The sequence below is a fragment of the Amia ocellicauda genome, chromosome 1 (genome assembly GCF_036373705.1).
Source record: "Amia ocellicauda isolate fAmiCal2 chromosome 1, fAmiCal2.hap1, whole genome shotgun sequence".
In the NCBI taxonomy this organism is placed as follows: domain Eukaryota; kingdom Metazoa; phylum Chordata; class Actinopteri; order Amiiformes; family Amiidae; genus Amia; species Amia ocellicauda.
Window position 1 is genome coordinate 8,905,741 of NC_089850.1, and position 27,726 is coordinate 8,933,466.

At 36.3% G+C, this 27,726-nt stretch overlaps 1 protein-coding gene across 1 annotated transcript; it reads right to left on the reverse strand.

The window, feature by feature from the left end:
- Nucleotides 1-23: 23 nt before the first annotated feature.
- eipr1 (EARP complex and GARP complex interacting protein 1) lies at nt 24-27,716 on the reverse strand. The gene is made up of 9 exons (XM_066715649.1): nt 27,550-27,716; nt 26,933-27,016; nt 22,265-22,397; nt 19,926-20,082; nt 14,551-14,650; nt 10,959-11,095; nt 3,449-3,616; nt 1,970-2,137; nt 24-853 (listed from the first exon to the last, which is right to left on the reverse strand). Exons 1-9 carry the CDS (start codon nt 27,589-27,591, stop codon nt 679-681), a joined length of 1,164 nt encoding a protein of 387 aa, XP_066571746.1. The 5' UTR covers nt 27,592-27,716; the 3' UTR covers nt 24-678.
- Between the last annotated feature and the right edge of the window lie 10 nt (nt 27,717-27,726).

Here is a 27,726-nt window from a genome sequence, read left to right on the forward strand (position 1 = left end):
ATAAACACACTCTGAAACAAGCAGATGTTTCATTGTGCAAGAGCTTTAATGAGAAAAATCACTTTACCAGGTATGTTAATACTTCATTAAATCAGATACAACAACTTTCAGCTCAGACACACACCAAAAAAAAGCCAAAAAACAAGACTGCTTCTTCCTTCTAGATTGCTAATGTTGTACCTATGGAATACAGTAACTATTCAGCGATGCCTAGTTTTGCAAAATAAAGAAATCAAACTCAAACTCTCTGTTATTTTCTGTAACCAAATAACTGACTTTGCCACTGTGAGGCCCCTAAAAGCCTTCCTCCGTGACTGAACCTTGTTTTCAGTGGTGTTTCTGGCTTTACGGTTGAAGCAGCACAGGGAGCCTAAGGCACCAGAAGATGAAGTGACTTGATAACAATCAGTGGTCGGGCTGCAGTAGAGAGCAGGATTTTTTAAAACCATCATCAACCCAATGTAATGATTGCAACAATGAAAACTTGTTACATATGTGGTCCTTTGAAAAAATGGGGTATAAGAAGACAGTTGAATTGATTAGTGTTAGATAGTGTATATACATACAGCTCTGGAAAAAATTAAGAGACCACAGTTTAGAAATCAATTTTAAGTGTTCTCATTTTTTTCCATAGCTGTATATATATATAAATAATAGGGCTTGGTGGCAGGGGTTTGTTTATAACAAGATGCGATATTTCAGAGCCCTCGGTACTCTGTTTATTACAAGTCTGCCATCGTAGCTCAAAGAAGCAAAGAGCCAGGGGTCAGCTGATGACCACTCCACTGCATACACACTGTCTTCATGCTCTTCATAGGTAGCTATTATGCTGTCTTGGAGTGGCTCTTTATTTCTGCAATAAGAAAATATTAAATATATGTATCACAAAATGCTCAACTTATTAGTATTTTATGATGCAACCTTTTGCCCAGCAAAGAGAAAAGTGGAAATATAAACTTACTTAAATGATTGCTGTGCAAAATTCAACCCCAGTGCAATCAAGAGAAAGGTTTTATCAGTGATATAAGCAACAGTGCCTTTCTACATCTAACTAATATTATTAGGAGATTTGCCTTTGACACCAAGGGTCAAAAGGAAAATAATTGGAGAAACAGAAGGTGAAAGATCATGCAGTTCAAGATTAAACAATCAACCAATTTAATCCTTAAAAACATCACTTAGACATGCTGATGCAAGTCAAAAATAAAACTTTCATAAGTGATTCATTTTATATAAAAGAATGCAAGAAACTCATACTACTATTTGACTATTATCTCTTACATTTACCACATCATATTGTCTTCTTTAAGCACTGTAGATGTTGGCGCAAGAGACTGGAGGAAATAATAGCAGACTGCAAGTTTTTATCTATTACTATTTACTCACCCATACAGTCCTAATGAGCCAAAACCCTGTAGCTATTATAGAGAACTTCCAAGATTTCTAAGCACTGGTAATTAAATTAGTGACCAATACAATCAATAATTGACTCAAGAGCTCAGGTGGAACGTAACTCAGAAGAAAATGATGCTCAATTTATGCAGAAGGCCAAGAGCAAACTCTTCAGTTAAACCAATTTCACAATTAACACCCTTGTCCGTTGCAACTCATATACACATATAGAGTAACAAGATAAATAAAATATATAAGTAAAAGATCATAGAATCAATTAAAATTAAAACCCCAAGTTATTAAACATATTGTCTAAATTTTCTGGCGAGCATTTATTATATTTACAGAATTCCAGTGTGCAAATGTCAAGATCAAGTAATTTTAGATGTTTACATCTATGCTTTATTTTGGAGAGGAGTAATGGGAATTCTACTACCACTATTGCTAATAATAATAATAATTACTACATTTAGATATAGAATATATATCCTATTCTGAAGCAGCTAATGATGTATTTCATATTGGTCACTGTTGCTTAAATGTATGAAGTAAAACAATAGTGAAAAAGGTGCAATACTTCTCCTCCTGATGATTTTCCTCTGGGTCGCTCAAATCATCTTCATCCACCAAGTGGCCAAAGGGCTCGGAAGAGATGGACACCATGTTGGAGAGAATGACTCTGCTGTCGCTACTGCCAGTCAGGACCAGCTGATCATGCGAGTGATTGTACCTCACACTCCACACCCTGCAAAATCAGACTGCGGCTCAGTGGACTGCTCTCACAGCCAACACACAGCAACGATTCTTTGAACTAAAACATGAACTTTCTCTCTCATGTCTAACACTGGACGGCACAACTCTGTGGACACACTTCATCTTCACTGATAACTAAGGGACATCAAAAGTGTGTCTTCTGAAGAACCACTATACAGTATTCATGTGAAAGGCTTGAGGGATTGGCTTATATCTTGTGTCTCTTCTTCTTGTTTCATTTATTAGATTTCTGGTTTTAAGCAATGCACAAGTGATACAAGGGGTTAATACAAGGGATTGGCTTGTATTTGATGTCTTTCTGAGGTTGGTATGCATTCACGTTTGATATCTGCCAAGAGGACTTCAAATTACTGAACATGAAGGAATGGAGCAAGGATATATGACTGTGTTGCAGAGGATTTGCTAGATAAAAGTGGAAGTCAGTGGCTTTGTATCATATGAGGAAGATGCTAAATGGCTTTATACCAGATTTTGTGGAAACGGGAGTGTAAGAAAAAGCAGGTACGATAAAACACCAATTTGAATTTCTACACACAGACCCTAGTGCCCAGCAGTCCTGAGAACTGCATGTGAAATACAAGTTTTGTCAGATCAAGAAAGGAAGAATAAGGTCAGGTGTTCATGGTGTAAGGACAGTGCTCTTATAAACTAGATGGTGTTGCACTTGAACAGGTACTTATTAAGGAAGAAATTGGAACCAAGAACCTTAAAGCAGTGTAGGAATGAAACAGACCACTGCTGCTGTAAAATAATCCACCACAGTAACCCACCTTGCCCTGTCTTAATCCCCTACTGCTAATACCTTGTGTCCTGTAAAGAGAGAAGCTACTTCTTTTATCATTTCAGTATGCTAAATGCTAAAGCAACAGATATATAACGGGCAAACTAGAAATCCATGAACACATCGTACTACACCTGAAACAGACCAGCCAGCCACCTCAAAATAAACCCTGCTGCTGCTGGGTTCATATGACACAAAGCATGCAGACTCACCTTTTAGAGATGAAAAACAGCACAAAAACAAACAAACCAAACAGTTTTTTAAAGTTAAATGTGTAGTGAAGCCCTCAGCACTGCAGTATGCGGAGACACATTGATGCATGATGCTGGGCTTGTGGTAGATGGTGCATATTAAAAAAACAAAAAACCTGAACCTGTGATCTTTTGGCCCAGAGGCAAGAATACTTCCCACTGATCATCCAAAGCAACACTGCAGTTGTGTGACTCCCACAGGGCCCTGCGTGCTGGAGACAGGTAACACAGATCAAGCCTGCTTTCGTACCAGTGGGAGTGCTCTTCCAGGCTCTTGACAGGCTCACTGATGTTCCTGACGTCCCAGAACTTGACCTTGCAGTCATCTCCGCAGCTGGCCAAATAGTACTGCTTATTTGGATTGAAGTCCAAGTCTCTCACCAGTTGGCCATGAGCGTTTTCTATGCAATACATCTGACTGTGGCACAGACACACACACACACACACACACACAAAATGAAATGAAGAACAGGAAAAGGGACGGTTTATTCTTCAAGGGAAACAGCTAGGCTTAAAGTATACATCTGTAAGGAAAAAACTTATTAATAACAATACTAGTAATCATAAAAATGTCAAATATTTTTCCCTTCGAATGTGATGTTAAGTAGTTAAAATGTAACTGCTTTTTTACTTTACCTGCCACCCCACTCAAGCGCCTATTTTGAATCCTTTTATGATCTAAAAAATACATGAATGAAAACACTAACATTCTTTAGCAGAAGGCTTTCCTAGCAGTTGATAAAATACTCAGTTTTTTTTCCTCCTGATTACTAAAGATACAGCATACTCTTACTCTTCTAAGTGTGATGTAAAGGCTGGCTTGTGCAGCCATCTATGTTCCATGTGTTCTGCTTCTTTCATAACTGATCATCTTGCTTCTTGCTGATCTCATTATGCAATTAACATACTAATTAAAAATCTCATTAAAACTTGAGGTGAAAATTAACCTAAGGGGGAGTACAGGGCTTCAATTAGGTCAAAATTAAATTATTAATTTTTTCATTAATTTAGCAGTCATGTGTGCTGCACTTGTATTTTTAGTTGCGTCTGTCTTTGTCACGCAAGCAGAAGAGAGGAAGGAATGTACAGGACCTCCTGATAAAACAGATTTATTTACATAAACATGCATCTAATTTCAGATTACAAATTATGATTATCTTTTTTGTGGGGATTATTATAACTTTTGCACATTACTCGATAGTCCATATATGCAATATATACCATAACAATAGGCATATAAAGTTACCACTTACAACTGCGAACTTGTAGGCATAATACTGCTCAAAAATGCAGTTTTCCTTTGTGTACCTTGATGACATATTTTCTTGGCTAACTTAAAGATAAACCACAGTGACCCCCTGGCCAACTGAGAGGTTATAAAATCTCCAACTCAGAAATGAGAACTGGAGAAATGGAGCAGGAAATTGTGTTTGTTTCGGGCTCCACACAGTTTTAGAGTTTTCCACCCTAAATATGAAATCTGGATTCTCCAAAGCTGGATATAACACACTTGACAAAGTTATGGGGATTAAGTCTCCCTTCCCTAAGCCCGTGGACAGAGTGAAACCAAATCTAAAGTCATCCCTCCTTTAAGGCAACAGAAGTTATTACAAGACATCCGTCTCCGCGGTTTAGTGATAAATCACTGTGTGCTGAGGGGATAAACTGTATCTTTTAAAAGCTTGCACAGGCCTCTGTTTCTATGACAACTGCTGTGCACACAATCACTTCATCGCTTATCAAAATCAGACCACAGCTGGAGAAGGAAAAAAAGGGAGCAAAGAAATTCTCGTGCATGGTTTATTAGAAACACAATCCTATGTATTCAGCTATATTAGCATGTTCGTCAAATTAGGGGAAGAGGTTGATGAAACCCATTATAAAAATTCTGTTTCTATCAATGCTTTGTCACCGTTTTATTCTAAATGAAGAAAGCAACACAAGTTCTACACCGGTGCAACTGCCCCGTCTACCCATCGGAAAATTAAATGATCTGGCCTGCCTACATTTTTGATTATTTTACTGTATGGGAAAACAAACTGTATGTAGCTGAATCTACACCCTGCTTGCATGAACTACTGATCAATTCATGTAATCATAAAAACTAATGTCTTCAGGCAATGCTGAAAAGGTCAAAGAAAACGCATACGACAGCTACATTAGGTCAGAGTTCACTGACAAGTTTACAATTTTGTTTTCAATAAGAACCCGTCTGTGAGCATTGGAATATTAAGACAAAATAAATACTTGCAACCCTGTAACTACTTCCAAGCATTTGTTTATGAACGCCACCCATAATGAAGATTGATCAAGAGAGGCACAGAACAGATTAATGCAGATGAGCAATCACCTAATTTCTTCTCTCTCATCACTCATAAAACCTCACCTGAGTGTATAGTTATTAAATTAATAGTTCGATATAACTATAGCATTTGGAGACCTATATAAAACTAAAAGCAATTTAGAAATAGATAAAATAGATATCCAAGTCCAAAATTACTGAACGCACTTAATCATACTAAATGAAAACCACACACATGCTATATGTATATGGAATATGTATGAATCCTCTTACTTCCCTCATGTGAATATCCACTTAGAACTCAGAAAACCTGCTGTTTTCTGAACGCACATACATAAAGAAGACCTAGGGATATCTTGAATGGGAACCTTAAGAGGTCATATGACTGCCACATTAAAATCAATTTACACATGTATAGTCACATTTTGAATGCAACACTAAAATCAATGTCTCAGAAAAATCTGGTCATTGAAAACATGTAGCTGCTTTGTCTTAATTGCTCTCATGAGGAGATATTTCAATAACGCCCAGAATTCTAAGCACACAGAAACAAAGAACAGTAATATTCATCACCTTTATCTATCTCAAAAATGTAAATTGCTCAATATATACAGTTTATATACCACATACAAATAGAAGTGGATAAACATCTCTGGAATTATGTTTAAATGGAAAGGAAACAGTGCATTATAAAATATGAAATAGCAGGTTTATTTCTAAGGAAAACCACTAAACCCTCCAATGTCTAATGTCCAAGAAAAGCAGAAGTAAAAGAGAATTTATAACCAGCAGAGTTGGGGCCAGTATTGCTTTTCAATTCCAATTCCATTTCAAAGAATATAGAATTCCAGTTCCATTAGGAAAAGACCCCTACTGTGGTGTTCAAGTTGGCAGATAATAAAGACATGGGGCAAAATGCCATGGTTATACTTATATAGTGTCATACTATTTAACTCACATGTCAAGAGTTCATTGAGCAATTCATCAGTAAAAATGGCTTTAAGTGATGCATTAATCTCAAGCTTATCTTCCTAATGGCAACTCAACCTGAATTCTCCATATCAGCCATGACACCTGTTGATTCTGGTGTTAGTGTTACGGATGTGTTAACTTGAAAAAAAAAAATACAGCACTTTTCATTAGCAAAATTCTAACAGTCATGCTTATGATTAATGTATATCATATTTATATATTATACATTTATCCAATTCCCACTGAATTCACTGATGATACCAATGTCATCAATTTAGTGAAATGCATCAGTACGGAAATGGGTAGAATTGAACAGGATCGAAATGGAATGTATCAACTCTGGGTGGCATGGTTGCATGGTGGTTAGCGCTGCTGCCTCACAGCTCCGGGTTCAAGGGACCTGTCTGTGTGGAGTTTGCATGTTCTCCCCGTGTCCATATGGATATTCTCCGGGCACTCCGGTTTCCTCCCACCATCCAAAGACATGCAGGTTAGGTTGATTGGTCTCTCTAAATTGCCCTGTGTCTGTGTGTTGTCCAGTGATGGACTGGCATCCCGTCCTGGGTGTATTCCTGCCTTGCGCCCTATGCCTGCCGGGATCGGCTCTGGCTTCCCCGCGACCCTCACCAGGATAATCAGTTTCGAAGATGGATGGATGGATTTATCAGTTATCTTGCTTTCAAAATGTCAATTCCAATTCCATATAGTTTTTTTTTGTCCCAATTCCAAATTCATTCATAACTCACTGATAACCAAACAAAATATCTCAGAGAAAAGGGCTTCTTATAACTATATAATATATATATATATGTGTGTGTGTATATATCTCAGAAGTGACAGCTATCTTGGAGTGTGCCTCAGAAACAACTCGGTGTTTGTTTTCACCTTGTGCAAACAAGTCCAAACAGGACTTCAGAGTGATTCACAGAAAGAGCATCACTTATGACAGGCACAGTGAATGCCTGAAATGTCATATAAACAATTGCCTCCCATCTGTGGATAACAGACAAGTAGACAACATGTGTATATATGTTTTATGTTTATACTGCACAAGTGTTCACTTCAAAAAGCAGTTCTAAATTGTTAATAACAACCAGTCACTAGCCAACCAAAACCATCCAATGGAATAATACAAGGTTAACTATTTGAATATCGTTATAATCTATGTCGTTTTGAAAATCTTATTACCCAGACTTTTATTGTTTACAAGAAGACAATGGTAACCAGCATGTAAATGTGCTTCCCAGCATTAATCTCTGCTTTTGTGTTTTATGTTGGTTTGCCTTCTCAATTAATGCAGTCTGCAATAAACCTTAAGTCATGCAATATGCTCTGCATTTGTTTGTGCACCAGCAAGCATACAATCATTTTAATTCTTAGCTCAAGCACATCCTTTTCTAAAGAGCCACTGCAATTAAAAAAACATGGTGTCGTTTTTAATCATATGATTTCGTCATATATTTCCTTATGCACATCAATTAAAGTAGGCTTACTCTATATAAACATACAATGACTGTATGCTTGGTGGCAGTTGACCTGATTCTTATGAAATGCGATGCACACTAGGTTTTGCATTGGCTGCCCACCAGTGATCTCTTTTTGACCCCCTTGATGACAGACACACACAAACGATTTTCTAACCTTTGCACATTCTAGGTGACACTGCTGAACTGTACACAACTTGAACAGTGTGTTACGTGGCTCTGATGTTCTCTGGCAGGAAAGTGGAAATCATAAATTATAAATTGCTTATGTGAGCCAGGTGTGAGCTCAGGCTCCCAGATCTGATCTTCCAGAGGTGAAAGGTCAGTGAACTTGTGCACTCAGATGTTAATCAGGTAACACAGAGGTAGCTATGTTTTATTTTTGAGTATATCTATATAATACCAGCTGAACATTACACAAAAGCACTGTTAGTATCCAAGGGTTTCTCCAGTAGGGAAACACTGTTGTTGTTTTAAACAGAATTGCAAAAACCCATCCATGGAAGGCTTGGATTGTTAAAAAAAAGTTACATACAGGGCAGGTGCTAAAGTAAGTGCCTTCCTTTCATTTTAGAATGGTCACACATGAAAATGTAGAATTGGAAACAAAATCTTAAGAACATAAGATTCCTTGTGACCTATTAAATCAAAAAGTACTTTTTCCTGTTGCCATTTATTTTATACATATCCGCAGCTTATTGCAGGACCGCACTACTTCAAATAAAATAATCTGCGTTGTTAAATGAATAACCGGCCTTTTGAATAATACAATAGAAATATTAAAATTCTACACAACAAGAAACACAACCCTCAGAGTGCTGTCCATAACATCCAATGCAGAGTTGCCATGGAAACACAATTCCTAGTCTAGGAAGAGTTAACTCTTTCAAAATCCTATATTGTGCAGTCAACACATGGAAGTGTTCTTCTGGAAAAGATTGCTTTCCCTTTGTTCTCCACAATAAAACACACACGCTACTTATTGTTCTTCCCCATGTAAACTGAAACCGTTCCATGTCTGTAATCATGTTTAGTGTGAATGTTGTTTTACTTAAATAGCCTCCAGCTCAGTTCTTTTAATGTCAAGTGAATATGATTTTTCACATTAAGATAGTCATTGTTTTCTCGCTGAAATTGTGAATGTTGATTAAAACATGAGAAATGTGAAATACATTTTAAATAAAACAACAAGGTATCAATCTGAGAAATTGCCAGGTGACTTTCTTCTATTTCCAAAGTGCCTACCAAATTAAGAGTGTTCAGACACATGCCAATGTTGCTTCAAGAGAAACAAAGTCTTTAGAAATTAAAATGAAATAGAGCTTGGTGAATCAGATAAGGAATTCCATGTTACTCATTAAGAGAAAAATACTTTGAATCACTACCCTGCTGGGATCCATTCCACACTGACTGAAGGTTTTTTCCCCAATATGAAAATTTCTCATTTTGGAAGCAAATGCACTTATTTCAAAACTGCACAGCTCCTGTTTGTTCAAAAGCACAACATGAAGGGTCTGAACTCACTAGGAAAGCAGAAATGTCAATGTTTCACCTCCAAACAAATCACCTTATCTTTTTTTTTTATAAATATCATTCAGCTTAACCCATTGAATACCACAGACAGGTTTTGTCAACATTTAAGAAATCCTCTCCATGACTCCTCTCATTTATAAACGTTCCTATGTTCTTTCTTATCACTGCTCTCCCCATGAGACATTTCAAAATACAGTGTTTGTCCCCATGTTAATCAACGACAAAGGGCCAACTTAAGGATAAGAATATTACCCTCAGTTAGTGTCAAAAGATATTTGTGGAGACCTGGCCAGATTGTATAAATACTTGTGTATTTCAGTGTGAATAGGAGTGGACCCATATTTCTCCATGACTCCAGGTGGGAGTAAGAGTTATGCGCAGATAAGGGAGGATGGGCATGAGTCTCAGAGGAGTGAGGCATAAGGATACGAGGAGTGAGATTGTCTGATACCTCTTGGCCCCATATACTAGACTCTGGGCTCTTACTTCATGGCACACTGCAATGAGAATCTGTTATATATGATATGAACCTGTATGCCTGTTATATTCAAGGTAGAAAACACAATCAAACCACATACATGTATAGTGAAATGAAAAAGTGCCATATAAATGTGTTGATTGTGTTATTAATAACAGAATATGCTTCCGGATGGACATAGAATTTTCGAGACAAGGAACTTGTTTTTTTTTTTAAGCAGAATTATTGTGCCGTTATGGAAACACAGAATACATATTTTAAGTTTTGTTAGATACACATCTCTTACACTGTCTCTTTCCTACAGAACTTGAGAATCACAAGTACAACTTAATTTTAGACAGTACGCTATTTTACAATATTGCCATTTTCGGGGAATCTCTTTGTTTGTGGAAATTGTTTGTGGTTGTGACCGTTTTTCACATTACAGCCTTAATATGAGGCTTAAATAAGTTCAAATAAACCGCAATCCTATTGAAGAATTTGTGCTCTACACCAATTAACAAGACATGGTCCAGTTGGCTTTCCATGTTCAGAGAACAATATAAAATTATAAACCTGACTTTGCTTTTTATTTGTAGCTTTGTAAACAAAATAAATGGAGGAAAAAATGTATTGTACGTGTGATGGGCATAAACACTTTAATAAATTCCACTAAAGTCCACTGTACACAACATTTAGTTACTTCAGTCACAGTTTAAGTTTCTTTTTAGGAAATGTGTAATTATGTATGTGTACTGTCTGAAGACAACACGTTATGTTGTTCACTAGAGTGGGTAGGGGAGGGGGGTATGATGAAGCTGGATTATAATTTTGGAAGAAATCATAATTATTTAACAAAGTGCTTTTAGGGCAGACTTTGTTGTCTGATAAATTCAATAATGCTAGGATGTTGCTTTCAAGATTTGGATGCAACTCAAGGCCACAAAAGAGTAGTAACAGAAAGGAGGATGCTGTACATAAAGTGTATTTAAAGAAACTTTACTTCAATTACCTCATGCTCCTAATGTCCCAGCCTCGGATGGCTGTATCGTTGGCAGTAGCAACTTGTGTGCAGTTGTGATGTGGGCTCCATTTTCCAGAAGTAAACTTCAGCTGGCCTTTACCCTCCAGTGTAGTAGAGCTTGATATCTAATTAGGAAATATCACAGGCAAAATGTACTAAATTAAATGCACACACATTTATTCAAACATTGGACACACAGACAAACATATTGTTTCACGTTCATTATGACTTCTAATAGTGTGTATTATAATAATTGTGTAAATGTATGCATGAGTACTGAATGAACTACTCCATTTTACATTACTGCTGTAAAAATATATAAATAATAGTATTAGGAGCGTTTTAATAGAAAATAAAAACAAGATCTAACATTATGTTAAACTTCCATCTGTTTTAATTACTACTAAGATCCTGTTTTGGCACACTTTACACAAGTTGTTTAGTGGGGACACTTCCAATCTTGTTTTAGTCCTCAGTTAATTTTGTTTTCAAAGTGTGTCTATGAAGAACACTTATGTCACACAGCATTGCGAATGAGACAAATACATTTTATGAGTTTTGTTTCCTCAGTTCTTTAAGTTTTTTCTAATCTATATTAATAATCTGGACTGTGGGATAGTTAGCAAACTTGTCAAATTTTCAGATGATACAAAAATAGGTGGCTCAGCAGATACAATCTTGGCAGCACAGGCTATTCAAAGGGACTTAGAAAGTATTCAGGTGTGGGCCGACACCTGGCAGATGAAATTTAATGTGGACAATTGCAAGGTAACACATACAGGTAACAAAAATGTCCACTATAATTACACTATTGGAGGAATAGAACTAGATTAATTAACGCATGAAAAAGTCCTAGGAGTCTATGTGGACTCCTCACTTTCTCCATCCAAACAATGTGGGGAAGCAATAAAAAAGGCAAACAGAGTGTTAGGGTATATTGTGAAAAGTGTAGAATTGAGAACAAGGGCAGTAATGTTCAGACTGTACAATGCACTAGTTAGAGCTCATCTGGATACTGTGGACAGTTCTGGGCTCCACACTTCAAGAAAGATATCGCTGCTCTAGAGGCAGTTCAGAGGAGAGCAAGCAGATTTATTCCAGGTCTGAAGGGAATGTCCTACTGAGAGACTGAGGAACTGAACCTTTTCACCCTGGAACAGAGGAGACTACGTGGGGACTTGATTCAAGTCTTCAAAATCATGAAAGGCATTGACCACATCAAACCAGAGGAGCTTTTCCAGATCAGCAGGGACACACGCACCGGGGGCACAAATGGAAATTGGGGTTCAAGGCATTCAAGACAGAAAACAAGAGACACTTCTTCACACAGAGAGGCGTCACAATCTGAACAAACTCCCCAGTGATGTGGCTGAAGCTGAAAATGTGGGAACATTTAAAAATAGACTGGATAGGATCCTTGGATCACTTAGTTATTAATGGACACCAAACAAGCACAATGGATCGAATCTCATGTGTAAACTTTCTTATGTTCTTCTTATGTTCATAAGTGCTGAGTCACCTTGGACTAATGTTTGGTAACCTGAATGTACATTAATATGAGCAAAGCACAGAAAAACTATAAAATCACAGATTTGTTTTTTAATTTGTTGTTTATCAGGAAATGGACAATCTGGTTTTGTGAAGAAGAAACAGGAAGTTTAAAGAGAAGAGGGGAAGGATGGGGCTCTCAAATAAATATAAAAATGCATACATTCATGGGAACTCTCTGTAATTATTAAAGAAAAGGAAGAAGAAGTCCTATATGTAAACAAGAACACTCTGTGTGTTGTGCCAAAACAGAATGAAATCGATTAAAATCCTACTGTGCATTGGTGAGTCTATGTGTGTGTATTTAGTTTTTTGATTTTAGGCAAGCAATGTTTTGCACTTATCTTATAGATTCCTTGTAATGGTGCACAATGTATAGGCCTGTTAGAAAACTGTTGGCTTGAATTGATCTGGCCTTTACGTTAACATTTTACACACCACAGAAAAACTCATTATTTCGGGAAGAAGCCAGAACAATCAAATTACGATTATTTAAAGAAAATAACAGTATACAATAGAATGTATACACACATTTAATTTTAAACAAAGTGGACATTCAATTAGTTGAATAAATATTGGTAATTAAAATCTACTTATTTATGAATTATATATTTCTAGAGTTGGTTCAACACTAGTTTAGCCTAGAGAAAACTACAGATTCTAGCGGTTTCAATTTAATTAAAACGAAGAGTGTTACTAACTGCAAAAGCATACAGCAGCACTTTTTAAAAACTATTTCATTTTTATGCATCTTTCGGTTGATGTTTAAGCAGTTAGTTATTATATGCCCATTCATTATTTGAATCCTTACAGAGTCAGTGCATCTGGATTTGCAATCTCTGCACTGAAGGGATCTTGCTGTGCTGTCAGCCAGTTCATTCCTAACCCTACTTTATTTCATGAACTCAGGGACCACAGCAAATAGTACCACTCCGTAGTTGCCATTTTGGATGGAAAGATGACATCAAAATGTATCATGTGTGTTATACCGACAACACCCTTTCAATATCTGAACAAAATCAGTAGCTTTAGAAATCGTACGTTTCACAGCACACACTACACGTATTCTATATTATCATGAGCAAACCCTGTATGTATGCAGTTTCCTAAAAAGAGATTACAATAAAGTGAATGTGTTTATAAATAAAAATGACACTTTTCAATTTAGACAAGAAATTAACGTATGTACTCGGGTGCACGCTATATTGCGAGAGGATCCTGTGAAAGCACTATACTGAGAACATACTATTGCATAAAATAAGCATCATTCAGATTTAAAATATTGCCCACAGAAAGAAAATCACGTTTCATAAGTTAAAAAAAACATGAAAATGAAGTAGTAGCAGGGTAGTAGCATCTGCTTGGGATTTCTCAAGTAAGCATTTATTCTACAAAATGTTATTTGGGGCTTAACACAATCAATTTAAATCATAATACTGTAGGCAGCTACCTTATAAACATCCAAAAAGTTTAAATGGTATGCTTACGATTGAGAAAAGTACATGCAGAGATTGGAGGAAATGTGGAGGGGAGGGAAGGAAAAAACTGAATGTTGTGTGTTCCCAACAAGCTAGGATTCAATAATGATGCATATCATGAGCTGCCTTATAATAATCACCTAGAGTGAAAAGTGTTAAAGAAATAGGGGGATACAAATCGAAGCTTTACGGATCCAGTTTAAACATACAGATCTGAATGTTCCAAGAGGGAATCTAAAGGCTTCATGCATCTTTGCAATGGATTTTCAAAATTAACACTAACACTAACTAACTAACACTAACACTGAATCAAATTCAACAAGATATGAATCCTTTATTACAAGGATCCTTTAATAATTGTTATTTTGATAGTTTAGTTTATTTGCTTGGCATGTGGCCTTCTCAGAAGGAACATTGTGGAGCCTAACCCTCCTCTAAACAGTTAGGATATTAATTGACTGTATTCATTTAGAAATAACTTCACATTACACCTTTAAATAAGCCATACAATCTTGATATCTCAGTTATCAAATAATGAGACCTCTCTATCTTACCACAGCCTTGGTGCCACTTTCCTGTAAGTCGCACAGCAGGAGATGATTATCTGCCAGTGAAATCAACCTTTTGCCATCACCCATGGGTTCCCAGAGAACACTGTAAAACATTTAATAAGTTAGTGCCTGCTGGCCTGGTTGAGCGATTTCAATCCAATTCATTTTCCATTTCGTTTTGATAAGCTGCACTGTATAATCACCAATTACCATTTTTAACCCTACTCATAAGCAAACTTAAAATAATAATATATATATATATATACACACACACAATAAAAAAAAAAGTTTATTTCAAGGTAGACAACATTTGTGTTTTCATATAACGTAACTAGTTTAGGCCAATCTCTCCAATTTAAAACCGTTAGGCACATTTCACAGAGCACAGAGCAGTGTGCAAATGGGAGATAAAAGAAACCCATTTTCTGACCGAGTCTGTAATTTGCATCTGCTTCTTGAGAGGGAAAAAACATTTATTAAGGTTATAAATCTGGGACCAAAGGCAAGGCAGTTTTTTTTTTTTTTACAGCTCTCCCAAGGTGGCTGAAGTCATTGCTCTATACCGAACACTACAATGCACCCTGGACATTTAGTAACAAGAGTTTTAACACACACTATACTTGTATTCATTGATCAGATGCTTGCTACTCTGCTGAAATTTGAACTCAGTTTATCCACCACTTAGAAGTGTGTCCTCCTTAAAAGCATCAAGTAATGCTTAAAAGGTTCCTTCCTCTTAAGTTTCAGTCATTCTTCTAAAAAAATATATAAGTTGTGGGCATTCAACCTTAAAGAGTACTGCATGGCTGTCTTAACATATAGCTAACATATACATTTCACCATCCTCACATACATTTCAGACTTTGTCATTTTGAGGTGGCACATTCTCTCATGTTCACCCACGGAACATAATTATACAAATACATCTGATCCAAGTTTGTAACAAAAAACCTGTGTGTTACTGAAGATGAGAATGAAAAATAAAAAATAAACTGATAACTGCACAGCAACAGCTATCTGTATGCTATATGTCTATTTTTGATGGGTTTATCATAAACATACTCTTTTGCTAGTTCCTAAAGATCTTCACAGATACAGCACTCAAAGATCAAACCCATTGGAAGGAATGAAATGTCAGATTTTAATCACCCATTCAAGATAAATGTGTCTTTATTCCGCTGGGATTGACTGCGTAACCCAAACAAGTCCCACCATCATTAAAAACAAAAGATACTGACTGACCTATATATTGTGTCTCAGTTCTATACAGTCTTGGGATCCTGTTGATTTGTGATCAACCTCTCAGTGGAAAAACACACCTCTATTATACAGGTACCTTAAAATACACTGTACAAAAATATAAACGCAACAATTTCAAAGATATTACTGAGTTACAGTTCATATAAGGAAATCAGTCAATTTAAATAAATTAATTAGGCCCTAATCTATGGATTTCAAGACTAAAGATTTGAGGGAGTGTGCAATTAGCATGTTGACTGCAGGAATGTCCACCAGAGCTGCAGTCAGGTCAAGACCCTGGTGAGGATTTCTGAATGTTTCTGACAGTTTCTGCAGAAATTCATCGGTTGTGCAAACCCACAGTTTCATCAGTTGTCCGGTTGGCTGGTCTCGCAGGTGAACAAGGTGGATGTGGAGGTCCTGGGCTGGCGTGGTTACACGTGGTCTGTGGTTAGACATACTGCCAAATTCTCTAAAACGACATATGGCTTATGGTAGAGCAATGAACAGTCAATTATCTGGCAACAGCTCTGGTGGACATTCCTGCAGTCAGCATGCCAATTGCACGCTCCATTAAAACTGCACATTTTTAAGGTGCACCTGTGTAATAATCAGCTTCATGATATACCACACCTGTCAGGTGGATACATTATCTTACCAAATGCTCATTTTACATGCTGCATTTATATTTTTGTTTAGTAGAGTTTCTTGTTCATGCTTGTGGAAAATGGTACTTCTTATATCAATGACAATCCCAGATGTGCTTTCTGTAAACATTGGGTGAGAATTTGCATTAATTATTAATGTATTTCAGTATTCATTTATAATAAGGCCGGTGGAAAACACTAGTTAGACTCCTTAAACACCATAAACTTTCATACTACTCAGATTGACTTCTCAGGAGCTACAAACAGTATATCAATGTTAGTCTGCCAGTAGGTAAAATAATGTCTCTACATTCAAGCAGAGGGTAGCTTGTCATTGGTAGCAAAAGACATACTATGTTTAACTCCACCCCAAATCAAATATGAAAATAATTGTATGTAGGCTCCAGTTTCAGTCCTGGAACCTATGTGGACATAGTGCGTATGCTAGTTCTGGAAATAAGACCATACAAGATAAGGCCATGCAAAGGGATTCAAAGTAATGGGCATTACTGGGTTTGGAAGTGAAAAATACTGTTGTGTTTTCACGAGCACTGCATAGGTTTGTCAACATATTTAGTTCTATTATAATTTGTAACCACTATCGAGTCTCCCTAACAAGGAACGGGAAAGCGAACCAAAATAGTTTATCTTCAAAGCTGATATTACAAAGGCAGCTGCAATGTTTATCAACATGATTTCCTCCTTGTGCATCACACTTGCCCTATGAGAGACCACATGCTTAGGAGGTGAGACGGCACTTCAGCCTCTACGAACATCAACCTCTGCTTCTCACCTTGGGACTGCTTTCAAGGCTGGCTAAATTTTTCCAATTGTGTGATGAAAAATGGAAGGGAACAAAAGGCCTCAAGACCAGATTTTAGACAACCCCATCCTATTTTTTCTCTCTGGACTCTTAAGATTACAGCAGAGATTAACATATTTGAGGATTGCAGGCTTTTGTACCTCCTGTAAATATCATACTCACCAAAACACTTTTGTTCTTTAAATTCACACCCGGCGCAGTACATCTGTGGAGTTCTGCTTGACAGAATATAAAATCCTCCTAATACAAATTCTAATGAGATCCTTCTACTTAAAATACCAGATGTGTCCTGCATACATCTTTCTAAAAGCAAGGTGATACACATCTATTTTAGTTCCACTGAAGTTACACCCTACCCACTCAATTGAAGGAGGGAGACTTGGCCCAAGCCAATCTTTTGTAACAGCTATGCTTAATGCATAAAGAAACCACACCCTGATGGCAAGAGATAAATTCTATCTTTTGCGTCTCCTTCCTCCAGCTTTTTCTACCGACGTACTGTCATTGCCTCTCCTTGTCAGCCAGCGAAGAGGCAAGTCAGAAGGGAGAGGTGACGTGAACAGGTTGTGGCTGAGGACAAGCTTTGTCGAAGGAGGGGAACGGAATCATGAGCTCCCTCTTCTGACAGAAGAATGAGCTGGTGAAATCAGAGCCTGTCAGGATTATAGCACTGGATAAATCCATCCAAAGTAGTGGAAATGTGATCAAGAACTGAGGTCCTTATAATTTCAAATACTAATTGCATGGAAAAAATGTGACAAAGTAACACAATAAATAGAATCTAAAAACTTCAGCCATCAATGGCAATAGGGTCTGGGCTTTCCTTCCACCTGAGCTCTTAATTAAAACAACTGAAATCATTTGATTTACTTGAAATACATGTTAAAATTCATTATTATGTTGTCCCCTTCATCTCTTTGTTATTTACAGGTATCTATACAACCAACTGGACTGATGCCCTCAAGGAGTACACAGTGTAGATTTAAGTTATTTAGGAACATCTGATCAGACAGTTACTCCATACTGTATGCATGCACACAGCACATATAATGTATTTGAAGATTAATTGATCACTTTTCTCATAGAAACCTCCACGGAAATAGTGGAAAATGTACTTTTTTTTTCCTCTTCGGGGGTAGAAATCAGTAAACTTATTCTATCATCCTGAAAATAAGAGATACATAAAAAAACACACATATAATAATGTGTGTTTGAAGAGAGGGGGGAAAAAAAGGTTTGTTGCCTTCAAAAGTCTTCTTGACCAAGCAGATGAAGAGGCAAGCAATAGTAACTCCGAGAGTATAATTTCTGTTTGGATTTACATACCTGAAGTATTAAGCACTGTGCTGGGAATCTGTGTAGTGGACTGTTAACGACTAGACCTACATGGTATTTGCAAATGAGAATGAAGTTGTAATACAAGATGGCAGAGTGAGAAAAAACATATGCGTTTGTAATTTACTTCTGATGTCTGCCTCAGCAAGTCTTACAAGGGCCGTGAATAAACAATATTAATGTGCCAGTGTATGTAAGTTCTTCTCACTGGAATTATTTAAATTGTGCTTGTTTTATTCTTTGTATAACACAAGCCTATAGAGGACAAAAGGAATAAGACTGAAGGGAAATGTCATTGGACATTGAAAGATGCATTTATTGGAGCCTTAATAGTTCCCTTCTTATTGTGTGTTGATGTATCTTTTAATAGACAATTAGCATGTCTTCATTAAACTGAAGAGAATGCTTTTAATTGAAGGCAGGACCAAGTCTTCTGTCTGCAGCTGATGCAGATGTACTGAAAAAAGCTAACTGGATGTGGAGGGATGAAGGCAATTCTGTTTTTAAAATCTAGTGAAATTGTCTAAATTCTGCATGGATTAGGCTACTATTTTGAATTACTTTTACATTTTCAAATTTGATCAAGCAGACATTAAAAACTAAATTTAACATTGTGTTTCATCATTTAGTTACACACTAACTTAACTATTGCTAGCACACAGACTTCACTGCAAACAAAGATTGAAGAATATGAGCTTAAGCATTTAAGACACTCTAAACCAAGTCTGTTCTATTGTTCAGGATAGTATTATTCTCCTATGGTTTTCTAAGGGAAAGTGGTCTACAGATTACATTCATAAATTAAGGCTTGGGCAGAGTTTAAAATGTGATCTACCCATGGATACTTTTTTTAATGGATATCTGTGGTGGAGGGAGAAGAGATATTTCCTTAAATACTAAGCTGTTGTTGTATTTACATTATAGTGGAATCCAAGTTGGTTAGAAGAACCTTTTCTAATTTTGTTATATTGGCATGAATTCGGAACACACTAGAGTGTATTTTATATTGCAAACATAAAAATATATAGTTGTGTGTGGAAAAACTAAAATCTGTATTCTCTCAACAGGAACATGTCACCTTTTAATGGCCCTCAAACCAATTAAAGCAATCTTCCCCCATGCCCCCCCTCCCCAGTATGGTTCCACATTACCCAGGCAAGCGAGACAGGGATCCTGCGCCAGCCTAGCGCTGCAGAATCTAGGTCAGTCAATAGCTTCCTGTGGAAAACAAATGCTGGAAAACACAAGTGAATAACACATTCAACCCTGGCATACCCCACTGTACGTAAAAAAAAAAAAAAAAAAAGGTTTAAAATCAATACTTAGGATCCTACCAGGCCATATTGCCGTGGGCTGTGTTGTCAAGGTGACAGAGGAGCTCCAGGGTCTGTGGGTTGCTTGCTGAATCATCAGGGGATTCATGACTGCCTGATTCCAATTCCTTCGGCATCCTCCACACAGCTGCACATGTTACCACTTTACTGTCTGAAGCTAAGCAACAGAGACCAGCGTTTGCACATCACAGACATGACAGACACACCACAGTGCTCAGCAATTAAAAAATTCATAAGGTGTATGTGTATGTGTATATATATATACAAATGCATAACACTGGTCTCTAATTGTGGTCAGAGCATCCATTTTTGCTTTTGTTTTCTAATTGTCTTCATGAATAGCTTGAATAATGATATCAGTGTCTTAATCAAGACAGTTTAAGTCAGCTTTAACCGGAACATGCACGTTACCAGACAGAAATGTTAATGCCTCACTGTGGCGCACAAGCACTCAGGGGCAGCATGCCGTGAAACAGTTGCCATTTTCAGTAACACTCATTGTCCGACGTACAGTCAAAACTGTCGTTTGCCAGTATCGTCAGATGAAAGAAAGTGCCTCTATTTAAAATTCGACAGAAATAGTACCACAAAAGAGAAGGGAAAAAAAAATCAGGAAGAAACAACAGGAACAAGACTGGAGGATCAGCCAATGGCTGCCTGACAACCAAGCACATGTTGTTCAGCCTCAACCATCTGATCATTGCCCATTTGCCTGCTGCACTTTTTTTTAATATTGCATTTCAGTAATCTTGGTATCTGATTTCAACCACAACACCTTCAGTTATCCATTAAATCACCTCTTGGGCTGAATTAAAAACAGGTGACACAATTAAGAAGGCTTACAAGATAAAGACCTTTTTTGGAGGCTAGTTATGCTCAAAATTACCCCTCATTTAAGCAAAGATATTTCAGAAATAATTACAATGCGTATTTTACATTTTCTTCTTTCTTTTTAATACTTTCTAAAGAGTGTTGTTGTTGTTTTTCTTTATGGTATGGAGGTAGTGGGAGGGATGCAGTTAATTGAAAATGTATCTTGCAGTTAAAGATGCTTCTAAGCCAGCAACCATGATGACATCTCAGTGTTTAAATTTAAAGTTGACGGGAAGGAAATAAACTTTGGAATTTGGTCAGCAGTGCCTCTAGAGGTGAATTATAGAAGCATACAGAGATCTGTGTACCACAGCACAACCCAACAATCGATCACAAACACTTGCAATAGAATAGAATAATTTCAATAAAAAGCTTGAATGAACAAATTATATATATATATATATATATATATATATTTTTTTTTTTTTTTAATTGTTCTTAATACCTGCTACTTTCATTGTTTTCAGGGTTTTTGTTCAATCTGTAATTTTTATATACCTTTTTCTTCCCATAATTCCCCACTGCTAGTATTCAAAGAGGTTCACAAAGAGTTAGATATGGAAATAATATGCAATTGTAATGTTAGGTACTACTATTTTAAAAAGGATTAGGGTTGTTTACTCACATGTTTCATAATCAAAGACAGAAATTGTATTTTTAAAATGTTTGTTTTTAGAAACAATCTTGCTTGAGATGTCAGCGCTGCATACTTGTAGTGTATTTAAGATGATCTTCCCTATTTCAGAGGAGAATGACAGCATGCTACAGTGGAATATGCTGAAGTTGTTAGTGAATCTCAAGTTTAGCTTGCCTGAGGAGTCTGAGATTCATAGCAACTCAAATAGTGACACTGATTTGTAAGGAACTAAGCTTATTTTTGATTTATTTATTCATTCTTTTTTTATTTTTAAACTCACCTGGAATTTTAGAGCTCATTAGAATTCAATATTAAGTGTGACACTTTGCAGTGCAAGCCTTGTGGGAAATTCAGGACACAGTCACAGCTATTTCATGTCTTTGGCCTCAGCTACTCCATTAGATTAAATGCCATGGTAATTACATTTCTCTTTTGAACTAGACATTGAAATATCATGCATCAAGCTTTTTAATAAAAAAGATGGATTGTTTTTTGCCCTCATTTTTTTTTTTCCTTCTTCTCATACATGTTCTAAATGAAACGTGGCATCTGACTAATAATTATTATAAACCGGAGAATGCTACTGGCTTCAGCCTTGTAATCTCCAATTTTTTTAATTTTTTTTGTCCATGTTCGTTTACTTTTTAATTGCCTTGCAAAATTCAAGACAGTGACTTTGTTCTTCTATCCACTATGCCTGAACTTAAAGCAGTCTGAATCTTGAACACACTTGGTCTGGGTTTGCAAAAAGGCAGATGTCTTGGAAAGTAGAAACAGACAAATAACAGAAAAAAGCCATTGGGAAAAAAGAAAAATAACGCTTACTTACTTTTGTTGTAACATGTTGTCAACACGCTTTTATCTGCAGGACTAGTGCTCATATGCCATATTTCTCCAATTTGGTGGAGGAGAACGTTCTTATTAATAATGTTATTTTCATCATCAAAGTCAATGATGTGTATCTGCAAAAATAAAAATGCGCACAGTAAGGAATGTTAGAAGTGATACCCCTTGAGTTTGGAAAGCATACACATTATTTCAACACCAAAACCTTTATTCCACAATTCAATTAAACATTTGTCATAGTGCAGGTTAAACATTTTACTGCATTGGAAATGTGGTATACTCATCACTTTTTTGCTAATGCTGAATACAAATCAAGTGAAACCTAGTCAATTCCATTACATATAAACACTAACATAGATCGTGAGAGAGATGGGGGGGAGCAAAGCAAAAGCATATGCCTACTCCTCAAGCAGATGCTCCTTAAAAAATATGACACATTATTCAAGTAACAGTAATAAACACCCACTTTTCTCTGCAGCCAACTGCTTTGTAAAGTGATGAAAGTCATGTTGTTGCATATTTATTTCTCATTAGTCATTGTGGAAGAATTAAAATAGAATACAAAAAACTAATAATGTTTTTTTTTTTTTTTAAGGCACACCCATGTGTGCCCTGAACATATTTCTAAGGAATTTCAAGCGATAGTATTACTTTTGAAGCAGCCTGAGTTAGATATTGAACCTTAACATTTCTCATACATGGGAAAACTGGTGAAAAATGTAACCTGAAGCAACAAATACCCACTATACTATATAATAAATTGATAAAAATACCACAAACTGGCTACCTTCCTAATGTAAATTAGTAGATTATATTAATCATTTTACGAGGCACTAATTGTTTATTCCAACATACATGTTCATCTCCAAACTTTCTTTGATCATTTGAGTTTTTTTATGTAAATATAACACCTTCTGGGCTATTGAATGCTTTTGAGTGACAATAATTTGGTCAGCCTTATCTGTATGTTTTGTGACAATTCTATTAACATACCTGTAGAGGCAAAAAGAAAAAGAAAAGAGGCTAGACATTTTAATGAGCTGTTGTTTCAGAATGACACAAAGAATATTAATTGGTTGCACCTGGCATTAATTCCAGACATTCATCTTGCCTGGACACATTTTAAGAGGAAGTTTTCATCACTGGCACCTCTTTAGACAGTTGAAAGTCAGGAGAAGCCATTAACCTTGGACTGGACACATCGAACAAAAATTATTACGCAAAGTTAGAATTTTATGGAGGAGAGCTATACAAATAAATTCAGATCGCTGGACAGGATAATTGGAGAGAAAAAAAGAACATGTAATAGGGCCCTAGGTGAATTGGTCCAATAGACAAAGCCCAGACATGATTTATGCCATTTTATATAGGAGATGGAGCATGAGTCATCTTATTCAGACATCTCGGCCTCTTTTCTGGCAATTTTCATAATCTGAAAAAAGGAAGTGACACGAGCACTCAACTTTTGGGACCTCGCTAAGGCTCTTAGTCCAAAAAGCCTAAGCTAACGAGCGCTACAGAAAGGTAAATGGCATGCATGTAAGAGAGATATATTATCACATTACTTGTTTAATGTTACAGGGCTGCTGTGTTGCACATCAGTATTCCAGACCAACACAGCTAGAGTGGCTATCAGCAGGCACAAGGAGGGAGGAAAACTGGTTTGGCACAGACTGTGAAAAGTGTGACTAAAATGACTGCGTCATACCTGTCCAATGCGCTTGTATGGAATGATCTGGGTTATAGCCTAAGGGAGGTTTAGCACTGAGTGTTGGAGCTGTCAGAGTGTTTTCAGGGATTCCGAGGACATGCTCTTTTATGCGTTTAGCTGCAGAAGCCCATAACTGCCTCCCACCTTCAGCTCGGCAATGAGTAATCCTTCTACTGCGCAGGCCAGAATTTGGATTTAATAATAAAGTTCGGAATGCAAACAAATTTCAATAACGCCAAAAGTGCTTCCCCCAATTAATCTGAAAGCTCTGACATTTGGAATACAAACAGGACACAACATCAATAAAAAACTAACTTTGCAAAAAACCTAACCAAAAATAATACAAACAGGTCTCATTCCCACAAACAAGGATAATATATGTTGGATGCTTTTTACAATTTGGTATAAGATGCAAATGACTATGTCAATAAATCACAGAATGAAGGGCACAATAATGAAATTAATAAGAAGGTAAATTACGGTGGCATTTAGACCCATTACTGTGTTAACAGATGAGTGCATGTATAAATGCCTTTCACAAATAGGCTTATTAGAATGCCTTTCTAAGCAAGTGTCTGGTTCTTTCCGCACAGGCTTCGGTTTTATCTCCCTGCCAGTAATATCTCAGAAGACATGCTAGCAGACAATCTGCTATACTCCAATATTAGCGTGTCGATACTGGCTGAATAAAAACACAACCAAGTTATAAGCTGGCCAGCAGCGTGGAGTAGTGGTTAGGGCTTTGGTCTCTGAAAGAGAGGGTTGTGGATTTAATCTCAGGTTGGGGACACTGCAGCTGTACCCTTAAACAAGATACTTTACCTAGATGTCTCCAATAAAAACTCACTTGTATATATGAGTAATTTTATTTAAAAAAAAAAGTGCTATATTGTAACAAGTCGCCTTAGATAAGGGCATCTGCTATGAAATATAATAAGTTACCTGGAAGCTTTTTCCCCCAAATATCTTAAAACAGGTTATTCTGTAAAAACACCCTTTATGGTTAATGTGAAGATATGTCACAATACATGGTTGTCGATAAATTATTAAATTATGATATAATTGGTTTTCTTCAGAAAATACCAAGATGCAGTAATACGGCTACTGCTTCTCCAGTGGTTCTCAAACCTGTCCACCTGTCCATTTTAAGCATCATAATAAAATACTGTAGAACAGTGGTTCTCACACCTGTCCTGGAGTACCACCTACCATGCTGTTTTTTGCTCCAACCGAGCTCTTATTACTTAATTGAACCTTTAATTGAACTAATAATGTCCTAAATCAAAGCCTTTTAATTATTTTTAACAGTAGGGGTTTTAATTTAAGTATAAAATTGTATAAGGAACATATTATCTTATTAAGAATCAAACTTTTTATCAGTTACACAATTTAAAGAGTCAAATGTAATTAAATTACTTAAATTAAGGGCTCAAGTAAGTAATTGAGAGCTCGGTTGGAACAAAAACCAGCAGGGTAGGTGGTACTCCAGGACAGGTGTGAGAACCACTGTTCTACAGTATTTTATTGGTTAAAATGTAAGCAAGTTCAAAAGGAACTAGTTAGCCAGGAAGTGTGTGTATTACTGTCTGATGGGAATAAGGACCTACTAGTAGGTAGTTTAGATCTGGAAGCCCTCCCATTAGTTTTTATTCTAGCATTTGATGCTTACTGTAATTGACAAATACCCACTATATGCAAAAGAAAACAGGTGGAATGTCTTTGAATGATATCTGGATTGAAACAGAATATTTAATTCCATGTTTAACACAAAAGGATACAATATATTTGTCCATATTAAAATAACACTTTTTTTTAAGTTTAAAATGTAATTACAAAAGATTGATTTTCTTCAAAGAGCGTAACTTTTGTGCAATTTTATGTGCTCCTGTTAATTATTATTCTTTTCCATTATAAGTATATGACGAACAACTTACATAGCCTATATTTTAGAACTTAATTAAAAATGTCAGGGATCAGTGCAAGAAGAAATCTCTAAAATATGACATACATGTGTTCCTGCTAATTCATCATTTATTTAGGACACAATATCTGAATACATATATGCAAGTTTTGTTATGCAATGTGCTAATGTACATACTTTTGTAATAATAGAATGACTAATTAGAAGAAATAATAGATGAAGTAATGCAATGGGATGATTGTGAATGATTGCTCAACAGGTGGCTTAATGAGGAGCTCTTGGGGCTGAATAGCATTTTTTAAAGTCATGCAAAATGCAGGGTCCTACTAATCAAGTACTGCGAATTATAAAATGTCATATTAGAATAAGTACCTTCTAACATAGCAACACAGGTTGTTGTGCTGCATACAAATTTTTAAGGTTGACTTTTTTTGAGTGTTTTTTTAATTGACATAAATTGGCAAGTTGAGATTAAGCAAAAACAAATACTGTATTTTGAAATAAATTGTTTTTCTTGAATATATTTTGTAGTATGTGTTTAAAAGGAAAACTGACCTGTAGCATAAGGTCAGAATGAGTTTGTAAAGAAACATTTTTCACAATGAGAATTTCTAGCTATGTTTAGTCTATGTTTACAAGATGTGTATAGCAAAGTCTTTACAAGCCCAATATGTAGGGAATTTTAGACAGTCATCAAAAAGTGTTATACCTCTTTTGACAACAATACATTAATTAGAAAAAATAATACAGAGGAAGACAATTAGTGTATGAATAAATGCCTGTGTGTCCATAAACAAGTTTAATCAGTCAAAAGCAAATGCAGACAGTATAAAAATAACTTTTTTGTCTGTGTCAGAAATATCTATAGATCTCAACAATATTAAAGAATTTAACAAAGAGTAACTCGCTAGGTAGGGGAATTGCTGCAGTTATATTAAGAGGCAGTGCCAATCTCATCTTCAACAACAGCCAGTCAGGTTGTATTCATCACTTGTTCTATCATTAAGTACTCACAGTACCTGATTGTCAAATTTTAGAGATTGTGTGCCAACAAGAAAGCGTATAGCATCTGTCTCTGCTGTCTGGGCTGTTAAAGCTCGGGCCTGGAAAATAGAGGAAAACAAACACAAAATAAGGATCAACAGTATTATTTCAGTATGCCACCCTTAAACTTAAGTCCTGCATTTCTTTCGGTCCTAAATGAGAAATAAAAACTCTGATCATAGGGGTAAACATTCATAACAGTTGAATGAAGGATCTGTCTGTCCAGCTATTGCAGTCCCCACTACTCCTCCCAATACAATACAGTACAGATTCTTCTCATGAATTAAGTAGCAAGTAAGGGAGGATATGTCGAGTTTGTAGTATCCCTGTACTGAAAAAAGGCTCATTATTTTCAAGATTAAAAAGGTAATACTGTGTCAATCAATGCATTCTGAAAATGAGACTGAATGACACCGACTCTGATACGTGTTTGGCAAATTGTTTAATTAAGCTAATACAATGAGGCCATAGCTGTATAATATTTCATAAACTAGTTTTTTTTTTTAAATCAGTTCAATCTCATGATAACAATATCACAACGGTAAATGCGTTTCTAATCATATCATGATCATCAGTTATTTATTGCACGTACCTGAAATTCAAGGCCATATATGACAGGTGCGTCGTCCTCCATATTTTAACGAGTTAATTCAATAACCTATCGTTTATTTAGCGTATCATTGATTCGGTGCCTAAACATCATCCATTCCAACTGCTAACATTTCCGCGAAAGGGATAAAAAAGAAACCGACTGAAAACATTACTTAAG

Coding starts and splice junctions, on each gene's coding strand:
- eipr1 (XM_066715649.1), bottom strand. CDS start 27,591: ATGGAGGACGACGCACCTGTCATATATGGCCTTGAATTTCAG. Junction 27,017..27,549: donor TATATGGCCTTGAATTTCAG/GTACGTGCAATA, acceptor TCTATTTTCCAG/GCCCGAGCTTTAACAGCCCA. Junction 3,617..10,958: donor TGGGACATTAGGAGCATGAG/GTAATTGAAGTA, acceptor TCTGTGCCACAG/TCAGATGTATTGCATAGAAA.